Here is a 14322-nt window from a genome sequence, read left to right as displayed (position 1 = left end):
TTTATAGTTCCCCTTGCCGATTTTTATCAAGACGTTTTCACTTGATTCTGTAAAGGGACATTTACAGATGTGAGAAATGACAAGGAGATTCATGCTCATATGTAAACGGTGCGCTGTGTAGAGAGCGCAAGTTCAGCTAGTATATACTTAAAATACAGAATCCTGATGATATACAGATACTGTTTTCACACGAAATGAAATGAAATCTTTAAGTTTTACATCCTATGGTTATGCCAGTTAGGCTAAAGGAGACGGTGATTATGAGAAATGAATGAAATGGTGGAATGAAAAAAGTGGGGAACCCCGATAAAACCCACGCACATAGTGTTTGTCCACCACAAAGTTCACTCGGCACGAGCTGGGATCGAACCAGGAACCCTATGCACCAGAAGTGAACGCTCTACCACTGAGTCACCGCGGCCCCCTGTTTTCACACGAGTACATTTACTTTCTATGCAATATTAGCTTGACTGTAACACGAAAACATCATAGAATTCAACAATTTTGACAAATGAAATAGGACTGTAGGTTTAATGAGAGTTTCGAGTGAATTCATCAGCATGGCTTATAACTTTGGCAATTGTGCTCCAAAATATTAGTTCTGTACCCGAAGAGGCACCAAGCTGCGCATATTCCTTTGCACCAAGTTTAAGCCTAATTAACAGACTTTACACAGTTATGAACCTTATACATTGTGTTTCAAAACAACACCGACAACGTTTGGGAGATGATGCCTAACCTCCAAGATAAGACAAAGTATAGACCAACCTGGGTGCAGAAATCCATCATTTCGGAGTTATAGGCTGCCGAAAACATGAGCAAATGAACTTCAAAAGTCCATAGCTCCAGTACTATGGGACCTAGCATAGTCGGGTCACGGGACCAATCATAGTCGGGTCAAGACTTCATTTAGGAACTAGTATGTGCCCTATCCAAATGTCAATGTTTCAGAATTCTGTGATACTTCCGCAACAATTTTTATAGAGGTAGTTGGTAAGTACTCAAATTATGTCCGAAGCCAAACTCTCTCTCTTTAAAAAAAAAAAAAGTTGCGTGAGTACCTGACGATTCTGAAACATGTATTTTGGATAGCGCACATATTAGTTCCTAAGTGAAGTCTTGACCCAAGTACGGTAGGTCCCATAGTATTGGAGCTATGGACCTTTAAAGTTCATTTTTTCATGTTTGCGGCAGCCTATAGCTCTGAAATGACTGATTTCTGCACCCAGGTTGATATATACTTTTGTCTTATCTTTGTGTCAGCACCTTCCAAACATTGTCGATGTTGTTTTGAAACACCCTATATATATTTATTCCAAGCTACACCACCATGAACATGATATATATATAACCTATGATGAAAAGTTACTCGTGTTACATAAATATTCAGTTACCAGTTACCATAGACAAGCAAACATTATAGCATCACGCAAACCTATCTGGGCCATTACACAAATATCCATCTGAAAACATAAAACCAACGAAAAACACAAACTTATAATCTTTATTCAAGCTTCGTGCATACCGCTTGGCACAATTTCTACCTACTTAATCAGAAGGCATCATTTCTACCTACTTAATCAGAATTGTCTCCGTCGATGTCTGATCCTCAACGTAGTCAAATTTTGTTAAGCTTGTATGAAGCTACTAGGAAATAGTCATTTAAATAATGGAATACTGTCACAATCTTTTAGTTTGGATCAGGGTTTTAACGAAAACTAAAATAGTATTTTGTGTAATATTTATTTCATTTTAAGAAAGAACTAGTAGAATACACGTTCTTCGCACGAGGAGAATACGTTTCATTTTAAACACAGAGGAGTGAATTTGGACTTAAACAACATCGGAAGTGTCATTGTTCATCTCAGCGATCCCAAAAACTATGGATTCGACATTAATAACGGTTATTTTCAATCATTTTTATGCATCTCCCCCTTTCCTTCCCCAAGTTGCAAGGCTGAATTTGGATATAAACGGCATCGGAAATGTCATTGTTCATCTCAGCGATCCCGAAAACTATGGAGTCGACACTAATATCGATCGTTTAAAATCATTTTTAAATATTTCTCCCTCCCTATTCTCTAAGCTGCACCGTCAAAGTGAAATGATACAATCAATCCCAGGCCCTAACCTCATCTATGCTGAAACTTTGATCGAGATCAGCCGGGTGGTTCAAGAGTATGAAGTCATAAACGTAGTTACTTTCATTTTTATGTATTCTTATATATATTTCTTCCCTTCCCCTAAGTTGCACCATCCAAGTGAAATGATGAAAACCATCAGAGGCTCGAACCTCATCTTGCGGTCTCGTGGTTTAAGGGTTATTAAGTTTTATTTATTTTTACATATCTCCCTCCTCCTCTATGTTGTACCGTCAAAGTGAAATGATAAACAGCATCCCAGGCCCGAACCATATCTATGTTGAAAATTTGAACGAGATCGGTCGGGTGGTTCAAGATGTATGAAGTGACAAACAGCCACTTTTATATATATATATATATATATATATATATATATATATATATATATATATATATATATATATATATATATATCTATATATCTATATATCTATATATCTATATATATATATATATATATATATATATATATATATATATATATATATATATATAGAGAGAGAGAGAGAGAGAGAGAGAGAGAAATATTCTTTAATTAGGTATTTTCTTGAAGTAGTTGTCTGTACACATTTATCTCGTTACGTGTAATGTATTTTCTCTCGTTAATATGTTGTTAGTATATCGCACGTAATATAGTAATGTGTATATGAATCGCCGCAAGTTCAGTAGCACAATGAGCGAGAACATTTTGGTTGGTGCTAATAAAATATTAGTTATTAAGAACAGAAATAAGCAGTGCTTTTCCTCTGGGGAAAAAGGTCCCGGGACTCACCATGAATTTATTGTTACAACAACTTCCATGTCATGAACGCACCCTCCGATATACCCTCGTCGTCTCTAGATCACTTTTTTCTTTTGGTATATCAACTGCCGAATGACGACGTCGAAGCAGCCGTTGAGTCCACATATTTACTAAGGTTTAACTGTGATAAATGGTCTTACAATCCGGATGAACAACAGTGCACAAATTGTCCGCACAAGCAGAGATGATCTAGAATAGTCATCGCCAAACCGTCGATCGCGAGCTACTAGTAGCTCGCAGGGACATTTTCGGTAGATCGCGTTAGCGCTCCGGTTGGCTAATCTTGATTCCTCCAACCTGATGCTAACAACAGGATGCATATCAATAAGAAAAGTGAATAATGATACGAATTATTTGAGTCCACTTTGGCTCTGACCCATTTATACATAAATACTACCAAAAATACTTCTGATTTCAATAAATGCCTCTCGTGGGGTTTGTATGACCTTCCCCCTCCCCCAAAGTACGGTATTTCGATGTATTTTATCAACAATAAACATTATTAATACGAAACAATATTTAGAATTTTTCTTTGATTGCAATTGCATAACAATAATAACAAACTATAAAAAAAAAATCACAGAAGAAACATTCATAAACTTATATTTAAAAAAGCACAAGCTGCTAATAAATGGGGAATTAGGTCTGAATATAATACGAATAATATATGCTGGAGTGACACGTGATAACCCACAAATGTGTGTTCATTAAGATTTTACGAACACTTACACCTTTACGAACATTTTTCGGTTTTTGATTTAAACTTTTTTTTTTTTTTTTTTTAAAAAGACAGCTAACCCTGCATATATATATATATATATATATATATATATATATATATATATATATATATATATATATATATATATATATATATATATATTTCCAATTCTGCAGAAAGTAAAAACGTTATGTCTTCCAAACTTCGTCCATAAGCGCTAAAGTTAACACAAGAAAAGAAAAAATAAACAACAGTTTATGATTAGGAAATCAGTGCGAACCCTTGACGGACCACACAAGTAACAATATTCGCTCTTCTCTCATATTTCTGACAAACGTAATTTTTAAAAGCAGGTGCCGATACTCCATTCCCTTGCGTACAAGAACAAAGCACTGGATATCAGTCTCTCTAGCTCTCTCTCTCTCTCTCTCTCTCTAGCTATAAGCATTTATTTCCTATTGTTCAGTTGGGAAGTTTTGGTTGTGTATATTATGACGTTCTTACCCGGGTAGTATTATTAGAAAAATCATTTCAGATCCCGAGGTAGACTTGGAATTCAGCACAGAACTAGTGACTGAAGACGAGGAAGAAGAGTAAGAACACTACGAACACCACATTCAGGCAATTGAATAGCAGTTTAACAATGAAACAGATCAGTATATTTGCTTGACAAGCGAAATAACATTATCTTCTTGAACATTTTAAAACTTAATGAAAAACTGGCCACTAAACTTCCTCATGTACAGTAAAATAATAATAATAAAACCGTCCACGTTATATAAAGAAGTGATTAACTGATCGACGCTCAGATCAAACCGCTTAAGCTAGAAATTTGAAATTTTAAGTGCGCCACGGCGATAACTAAATAAACTAATGATATATATATATATATATATATATATATATATATATATATATATATATATATATTTGAAATTCGATGAGCAATAGGGGGGAAACAGGGGACAATTATTATATTAAAATGTCAGTATTTCCGAAGGTTAGAAACACGAAATTTGATATATGGACTTCTGATTTAAAACAACAGCGTTTTTTTTAAATATTTAATATACAAAAAGAAAAGAGGGTGAAAAAAATGGCAAAGATTACAGTTATAATAGAGAGTTCGTAACTCGGAATCTTTTAATCCAATTCCGCGGATAACCGTGGCTTTACTACATAATAATTGCCACTCCTATTTTCCCCATTCCACGCCAAATTTCCAAAAATCCTTCCTTAGTGATACTTTACATGACAAATTGTATGCCCTATCCAAATTTGATTATTCTAACTTAAACACTTTGGCCTGGTCATTGATTAGTCAGACACTAAGGACTTCTTTTTATATATACAGACAAGACTTGCAAAAAGAGAAAGGATAATGACAAACAAACAAAAATAAAATAAAGCTTAATGCGCTTTGCTTTAATTATTACTGTTAACCCTTGTAAGACGTCTCCGGTTAATTCCATAGCACCTTCAATTGTGTCTACTTACTTTGGTTTTTATATTCTTTGCTCTGTCTGCGTACTTTAAAGTATTGAAAGTATCTTCGTAGGATCCTGGTGCAGGAGACACGTTAGCGATCATCACTGTCTTACAATTTCCTCCAAGTGAATCCTTTAGTAGGCGGGTGAGTTTGGAGTTACGATACGGTACATGCTTCAAACCATCAGCCAGGCTGTTAATGCAGTTGCCTAGACAACAAAAATTATTATTGCCATTTATTACAAAAAAAGCTCTTAAATCTGTTCTCTTTTAAATGTAATTTAAGGGGCTTCTTTGCTTTTATATACGAGAAGCAATCAAAAGGTTTCCGGAATTCTGTTGTAGCTCTTTATTACCACAATATAAATATTCATTTACTTAATCGCTTTCAAAGTAGGCACCTTCGGAACACACACACACATTTGTTCCACCGCTCCTGCCAATATTGGAAATACCGATGAAAGTTTTTTTTTTTTTTTTTTTTGTTATCTTCTGAAGTTCAGTCTTCGTGTGGGTTTCAATTAATAGTGGGCACAAAAACAGGTTTTTCGGTTTTTAGGAAAACCGAAACCGGTTTTTAAACATTAAAAACGGTTTTTCACCGAAACCGGCTTCAGTTTTCTCTAAAGACCGGCTCGGTTTTTCACCGAAACCGGTTATCAGTATTTCTTAAAAAAACGGTTCGGTTTTTCACCGGATCCGGTTTCCTTCAAAACCGGTTCCGGTTTTTCCAAAATCTGTTCTACAGAGGTTGTTCAGTCTACATTTGACCAATTTCGACTTACCTAAAAATTTAGAAGAATCCATGGCGCCAGGTTCGTAAGTGCCCGATGTGTTTCACTTGGTTCCTAACAATAGCCCGACAGCGTAATTTCCACTGTAATAGGCTTCTCTGAAGAACTGGGAGGGGAATCTTGTCCCATTCCCTTTGCACAGCTTTCCGAAGTCCTTCCACAGTTGTCACACGCCGTTTTCCCAAAGCCCGCTTCAGCAATCCAAATCCACAATAGTCCATAGGATTTGCATCTGGAGATTTAACAGGTACCTCATTGAAAGGTATCACCTGTATACCACTTGCCTCCTCCATCTCCCTGTAGAATACGAGGGACGATCGAGAGGTATGTTATGAGGCCTTGTCCATGTGAATGCGCACCAGATTGGCGTCATTTCCGTACATTGTTGGAATCTCATGCTCGTAGATCGGCCGCATGATCTGTTCCTGAAAATACTGCGAATTTATTTTGCAGTTCTTCGCCACCCTACGAATCTTCAGTTTTCCTCGGTAACAGTAGCCAGTAACGACCATGAACCCTTTTGGGAAGGATTCTTTACAGACACGGACAAACCTTCTGAAGTTCTTGGCGCCTTTCTCTCGGTACATGATGGCTCTCGGTTTGCCGCAGTCGGAAAGGTAAATCCATGATTCATCGAGCGTTACGACGAACATCCACCTTTGTTTTGCCAGATGCCGTTCGTAAAGCTTCCAGGCGTTACACTTTCGTTCCTTTTGGTGGGTATCCGTGAGAAGATGGCCGCCAGCTTTCATGACTTTTTCCAGCTTGAGTTGATGGTGTAATATCCGGCTCACAGTCCCCAAAGACACGTCAAAACGATTAGCCATACACCTTTGTGTTGGCGGATTTTCTTGCATTGCTATTTTGCGAAGTTTCCTCTGCATGGTGGAGGTGACCTTGGTGCATTCCCGCTTCCTAGGCAACTTCGTTGGTGATCCAAATGGTGGAGCTTCGTTGCCCTTGTACTTTTTAATAACATTTTTTATTCCACTTAAACTGATGTTGCAACCATTCTTCTTGCACTGTTTTCTAATGACAGAAACACTAAAGTGGGCGTCATAAAGAGCCGCAACATAGCCTTCCCAAAACCGGCTTAGTTTGGGAGGCATTTTGGTCACAGAGCGGAAACCCACACATTTGGAAACAAATTTAACACAACACTCACAACAATGGTCCTGTTTTGTGCGTTGTTGTGGTCCGCGCGGAAAAACAACTCCGTCCCCAGGAAGCCACTGTACAACACTGCAGGACGCCACGAGCCAGGTCGGGTGAGTTCATTCTGCCCGGGAGGGGAATGAATGAAATCGGCCAAACGTAGGCTGAACCTCTGTATTTCTGACCAGAATAGTGTTTCGTTGTTCTCCGGAAACCGATTCCATTTTCACAGAAATAGTTTTATGTGTTTTCCAAAACTTTTCACCTAAACCAGTTTCGTTGATAAACCGAACCGGTTTTGGAGAAATCGACATGTCGGTTTTTCGGATTTTCTAGAAATCCGTTTTGCCCATCCCTAGTTTCAATTTTTGCTACGATAGCGAAACGGGTACCTCTGAGGCTCACTTTTAGCTTTGGGAAAAGCCAAAAATTTTGACGGTCTTAAACTGTTTTTATGGTTATTAAAAGTCTCTGAAGAAGTTTTTCCCACTTTGCTCATCAACTCGATGTTTGCGTGTTGCTCGAACTACAAAATTGCGCCAAACTGATCATCATACACTCCTCCGTTCAGCTGTACTACTCATCCTCTGCCTGTTATGACCTATTCATACTTGTTAAATTCATGATTAGCCAACCTCAGGACTGTACAAGACTCATTGTGATTACATTACAAACACCAAAATTACAACGACATTCCGGGAATTTTTTGACTGCTCCTCGTATAAGTGGATTAAGTTTCAAATTTAAACTTTTTCAAAACTCATCAATGAAAGAAAAACTTGTAGATCTATAGCATCTGCAAAATATGGTTAAAATAACATTTCTATTTTGATTGTCCATTCCAGGAAAATATTGAGGCGTTTCCATGCCATAATTTTAATTTTAATAAGCTTTTTTTTTTTTTTTTTTTTTTTTTTTTTTTTTTTTTTTTAAAGAAATTAACCAAAAAGCGGAACGAATAATACGAAGGAGCAAGGTCTGGGAAATAGACTGAATGGAATAACAGCATTTCAAGGAGTTCTCCGATTATCTCTAATCACACAGTGTATCGAAGTATCACTGTATTAAAAGGAAGTTAGATTTTAATTGACTACATAATTTGATCAATAGCTGAATCGAGAGCTTAGACTTAACAGAAAAAAAAAAAAAACATCTGGTTTAAACTCCAAGTGTAACTGCCCACTGTTAATCCCACCAAATGTAATCTGATAGTTCTCTCTATACCACTGACTCTGCCATCTTTCTGGATTGAAACCATTGTTTCTTCGTTTCAGAAGTTCGCGTAGATACTTTTTACCTCTTGTTACAATCCAACGCCAAAACTAGTTAACCAACACTAGTTTTCAAAGGAGGTTAGTGTATCAGTTATCTTGTAAAATTGCATCACTGAAATGAGACTTCTTGATCAACTGATTGTTTATATAGAAAACCTTTATGCGGAGGTTTTTTTAAACTACTGGAAATTTAACAAGTCTTTTAAAGAAATGAACAATGTGTCTCTCTCTTGGTCACTACTTTATTTTTTGATGTAACATATACAAATAATATCTATGCATACATTAAATTGTGATATGTACTTCAAAGAAATTATTTAGTATGTAAAATTATAATACACTAAAACTCAAAAATGTTGACATTTAATGTTAGCCAAGTTCTGAATATCAACTTTGAACTTTTGAAAATTTCCTGTTCTAATTGTTTTTCTTATTTTGTTGCCAGGTCAAACTGTGGACTGAAGACGATTCAGAAAGTCATGAAATCTTGATAACAATTTGAAAACTTCCTATTTTTAGTCCTATACGAAGATGCAAAAATTGCTGTGGAAATTAAAAATTACATAAAAATCGTTGTATTGGCTTGATTTTTATAAAGATCACTTAATTTTGTGTGTAACTTTTTTTATTATGAAGCTGTACCATGATTTGTTTAAATATAGAGTTGGAATTTTGACGATACAAAATGATTCGATTTCAATGGAGGATGAATATTTACTCAAAACATCACGTTTAGACTTGTGGCTAGCAGTTATGTTTTGACCGACCTGACGAAATTATTTCTTCATTCTTGGCATCTTAGATGTATTTCTTGATCCTGGTCGCCATGTTCCGTTTTGTTGTACAAATGTATGATTCCGAGTTCCCTGCTCAATAGCTGATATCACTGGTTGACTCTCTGTTAGCTAGTTTTTTCTCAATTATAGTCAAACAACAAAAGTACAAAATAATATATCATCACGTTACACTATAGAGTACGTTCTAGTAAAAATAAGCAAAAGCCTGTAAAATAGAGAAAAGACTGAACACCGCAACATTACTACAGGAAAATTTTAATGTCTCGTCAATTTGCATTAAATGCCCCATCCAGTGCTACTTTGTCCACGGCTCACAGGTATGCAGTCCAACTAGGTCCGACAAGACGCGCAAAAACGAAGACAAGGTAAGGCAAGTAGACTTTAACATACGCAACGGTTAATGTTGCTGTCATTCAATCGCCGAAACTCTGGAACCGTTCCGGCAATAGGCGACATACAGCCCGATTTAAGTCGCCACCTAGAGAACCACTGTAGGGAAACACAGATCTCAAGTCGGAAATAAAAAAATTCTGGTTGGACAAACTATCCAGGAATTTGATAAAGTGGGCATGGAAGTGCGAAAGAATTATACAACAGTCTAAATTCAAATGTGTATTGTGACTTGCATTTAAATAGGTGAAAAAGAATAGTATGATATCAAATATATCGATGCATCAGACACATAATACTTAAGCTGAAAGAAAAGTTACTATAGTAAATACATTTATGTAATTTAACCACATTATTTGCACATAATAGTAATTTAGTATTCATATAATCTTTCCTTTCCTTCAGGTGAAATCCCTTGGATCCCGTAATTCGGCCAACTGATGTGGGGTTCGACTCCCTGGTAAGTATACACAACTCTATTTTATCTTCATCGTTTACAACTTTTATTTAGTTATTCAATTGTGAAGTTAAGATTCCAGGTAAATATATTAACTTCTTACTAAGTTAGGAATTTAATCAATAGCTAAGGTTGCTAGATTAGATTACAATTATAAGAGATGCATTTGTATGTATGCTGTTCAATGTTGGTAACGCTAATTATTATAGGTAAATTTTTATTTTCGTTATTTTTTAAAATTATTTATTGATTTATATTTCTTCTTTTCATTACTTATTTATTTATTTATTACTATTTATATTTTATCATTCGATGCTTCGTTGCTACAGGCAATGACTTAAAATTGTGATCTATTGTTTCATTAACATATTACCATTTCCTTTACAGATGAACTCCAGCTAACAAACTCTATGATCTTCAGAACCTGGGAGTTCAATGTCGCGTTTACATAAGCTCTCCACTGACTTCTATCCTTAGCGAACTGGATCCTGTTTCTACTTTAGGGTTCAAAAAGATCTCGTAGTTGGGGCACCCATACAATACCTTACTCTTATTCCTATTTCTGTGAGATCCATCTTAATATTGTCCTCCGATTTGTGCCTAGGTCTTCTCAATGGTCGCTTTCCAATTGGATTTCCAGTTAGCACTTTCAAAGCGTTTATACTTTCTTCCACTCTGGCCACATGACCTGCCCACCTGAGCCTTCTAGATTTAATGACCGTAACAATGTTTGATAAACGGTATAAATTGCGCACTTCTTCGTTATGAAGTTTTCGCCATTTCCAATTTCAGTTCCTCTTGGGTCCGAATATTCGTCTGAGGATTTTGTTCTCAAATACTTTCAGTCTACGTTCTTTCCTCAGAGTAAGCGATCATGTTTCGCAACCATACAGAACAACAAGCGTTATCATCGTTTTATATATTTTAAGCTTCAAATTCCTCGACAGAATTCGCGACAAGGCTTAATAATAACATGAATTCCCTGCTTTCAGTCGACATTTCATTTCTTCGTGAATGTGGTTTTCGTCTGTTAATATTGATCCTAGATTTTTAAAAGTATTTTCTTTATCAAAAGTATTATTTGATATTTTAACGCATCCATAATTTGCCGGATTACAATCCCGATGAACTTCCATGTATTTAATTTTTTCTGCATTTACTTCTAAACCCAAGTCCTGCAAGCATTTAATAAGACCTCTGCATTTCTTTCTATTGTTCTCCTATCATCCCTTATTAAATTCACCTCATCAGCATACGCCATAATATATCTAACACTATACCAGATGGCAGACTCTACATAGCAAAAACAGAAGTGTGTTGACTAATTAATCATCCCTACAATCATATATACAGAAATATACACCAAACTGGTTTAAAATTACTCGTGAGTTCTGAACTTCAGCTCCTAACTCTCAACTGTTGTAATGTAAAATATATGGGTAGCTGTTGTCAAGTACCATTTCAATAGTTGCTGACTCGTGTGAATCACATATGCAGATATTTATGGAAAACTAGAATGCTGAATTTCCTATTGCTGAAACTAGTAGATTAAACTACACATTAGATGCATTTTGCATATAACAAGAACTTGGAACAGGTCATGCGTATTAGCACGGCATGTTCATACTAACTATATATTCAAAACAAAAGCTGAAGACTGACGAATTTAGTTAAATAACTTCTTATTTGACTATGTTACTTTTAGAACTACTTTATCTGCTTATTTAATTGCAGACAATGTGGTACTTGATTCCTTGAAATAACTGTACTGGATTCACTCAAATTATTTTTGAATTATGAATTGGAAATCCAAATCTTCAGTTTAATCTCAAGCAATAACTCGATTTCCTATAATTTCGGTATCTTATTTTAATTGTCATGCTTTTTTTCTCTCTTAAATATGTAAAATCGAGGCGCTGAAAAGCATGTTTTATTTCAGATCGACTGCATTAAAATTATTCAGTACAAATTAGTGTCGACCAAATAAACATGAATAAAAATTAAATAAGCAAAAATAATAAATAAAAAAAATATTAATAACATGAATAAATAAATAAGAATACACACTCAAATAACTAATAAATGTCAAAATGAAATAACAAACGACTGTAATGCTCACTTGCAATGGGTCATTACAAATTATTTTAACTTTTGATTCCGTAACTTACCCAGTGAAAGAAGTGACTTGTTTATATTTGAGCCCTCCTTAAATCTGTTTCCTGTAAATCCAGTTGCAGAACCACGTTCACTTCCAGCTAAGTCGATCATCGACAATTTAGCAGTTTTCCTTTGTTTTGTCACCAAATTTGTCATTCTCACGAAAACCTGCACAAAATTCGTTAAGATTAGTTAGATTATTACCAAATTTATAAAAAAGCTTCTTTTCTCCAGATTCAAACAAGCTCCATCATTTTATCCTCACAAACTGCTAAACACTACATGTTAAATTCAACTCTAAACAGACCAGAATACATCTAATGAACTTTTAAATTGGTGATATGTTGTCATCTTAAGGGCTCTCTGTAGCAAATACTTACGAACAGACCTGAGTCGTTATACATAAATTGCTCCTTGTTTTATTTTATGATGGACCATCCATTTCCTATAAGAACCGAACCAACCTAAAATTAGTCACGAATACTTCCCATTCCCCCAAACCCACAATATGGAATATATGCAGATGATTATTGAAGTGATAGAAACACCTGTGAAAAAGTGCAACTTACCAGATTAACATAACATTGGACCATCTATCACCCTGAGACCAGCTCTGATGCAACATGGAAAGGAGTTATAGAGGTCGTGAATGGTAGCAAGTTGAATATTACACAATTCCACCCATCACTCAGTTCCATGGAAGAGAGACTATGGCATTGGACCACCTTTTGCCCTTAGAACAGCTCTGATGAAACATGGAATGGAGTCGTAGAGGTTGTGAATGGCATACACCATCCTGCGTGGAGTGCATCACTCAATCCTGTAAGAGAGGATGGAGGTGGAAATCCAAGCCGGATTCGTGTCTCTCAAACGGACCACAGTTATTCAATTAGTTCACTCCAGGAATTAGATAAACCAGGTGAGGGGTGTTCTACTTCATCCTGATATTCCTCAAACTACGCCGCAATAGCTATGAAGATGGATTCCAGATGATTATCATCCTGGAATATCGTGTAATTGCCCGTAGGATGCATATGATCCCCCAAAATGACGACATAATCACAGGCAGTGACGTGATCGGTAAGCGTCAGCACATTAATTTCTGAAAATCAGAATATTGTGGCGTACAGCATCATAAAGACTACACCGCCGTTAGATGTCAGTCAATGCGTCTTCTTAGTTTGCAGTCAGTCAGAAGTAAGATAGCGTTCGCTCAACAGAAGGCGTTTTGTATGCTACAGTTTGCAAAGATTGAGTCGGTGATTTCGGTCTAGTTTACTTTTCGTCGGCGTTTTGGCATTGATCCGCCTGCACCCAAAAACATTTGTCATTGGTATCGCCAATTTGAAGACAGGATGCTTGTGCAAAGGTAAGAGACCAGGTCGACCTCGTACTTCCGAAGTTTACGACGAATGTAGCTACCATCTAGTTGTTGTTCGTACTGAATACAAAGCATACTGAATACTGTTGCTGGTGAATACAAAGCATTTGTAATAGCATAACTAAAACTTGAAGATTTTGTGAGCACTTTGCAATTTATCCCATTTTTGTAGTGTTTTTACCAATACATATGGACTTTTAAAAATTAGTTATTCTTTTTGAAGCATCTTGTATTTCGGTTCGATCGAGAGGTTTTGCATTATCTTTCGGCAGATGGACTTGTTTCCTGTTCACCAATGCAGGGTATTTTGAGTACACAATGGTACAGTTCGCATTAATTATTTGGAGTAAAGGTTTCGACGATCTAAAATTAACTCGTAGTGATTATATCCCCTCAAAGTTCCATCACACTCAGATCATCACTTTGTTCGGAACGGCGAAAGGTTCTGACCCTTGTTCAACAAATGTTTACGCACGTTAGATTTTGGAAAAACATCAACTTTCGTCGCATATTATTTTCCTCAGAAAAGGCAGATCACGTGCGTTTTCCAGGAGTTTCGCATGCCCATTTATTCGCTTCTGTACTTGAGCAGTTATTGCTTAGTAAGGCACAATTCGGTAGCATCGAATGCTTATCCCGGGGTCTTGAGAATAACGAACCACACTAAACTTCGAGGTATTGAGTTCACGTGATAACCTCCGAGCGATAGTCGGTCGACGGATTTTCCTCTTTGGCCTGGTGCACAACCTGCAACCCACGATTGGC

At 36.3% G+C, this 14322-nt stretch overlaps 1 protein-coding gene across 3 annotated transcripts in view; it reads right to left on the bottom strand.

The window, feature by feature from the left end:
* Klp67A (Kinesin-like protein at 67A) overlaps positions 1-14322 on the bottom strand; it is an 89650-nt gene that overhangs the window by 61419 nt on the left and 13909 nt on the right. For all 3 annotated transcript variants that reach the window (XM_081727782.1, XM_081727780.1, XM_081727781.1), the window contains exons 6-7: positions 12188-12344; positions 5162-5361 (exon numbers count right to left, since the gene is read on the bottom strand). In XM_081727782.1, coding sequence (XP_081583908.1) covers positions 5162-5361; positions 12188-12344 — 357 coding nt within the window. The remainder of the gene's footprint in view (positions 1-5161; positions 5362-12187; positions 12345-14322) is intronic.

The sequence above is a fragment of the Thermobia domestica genome, chromosome 10 (assembly GCF_964235325.1).
Source record: "Thermobia domestica chromosome 10, izTheDome1.hap1.1, whole genome shotgun sequence".
Lineage (NCBI taxonomy): Eukaryota > Metazoa > Arthropoda > Insecta > Zygentoma > Lepismatidae > Thermobia > Thermobia domestica.
The sequence above is the reverse complement of the archived record's forward strand: the minus strand, read 5'-3'. Positions and strand labels throughout refer to the sequence as shown.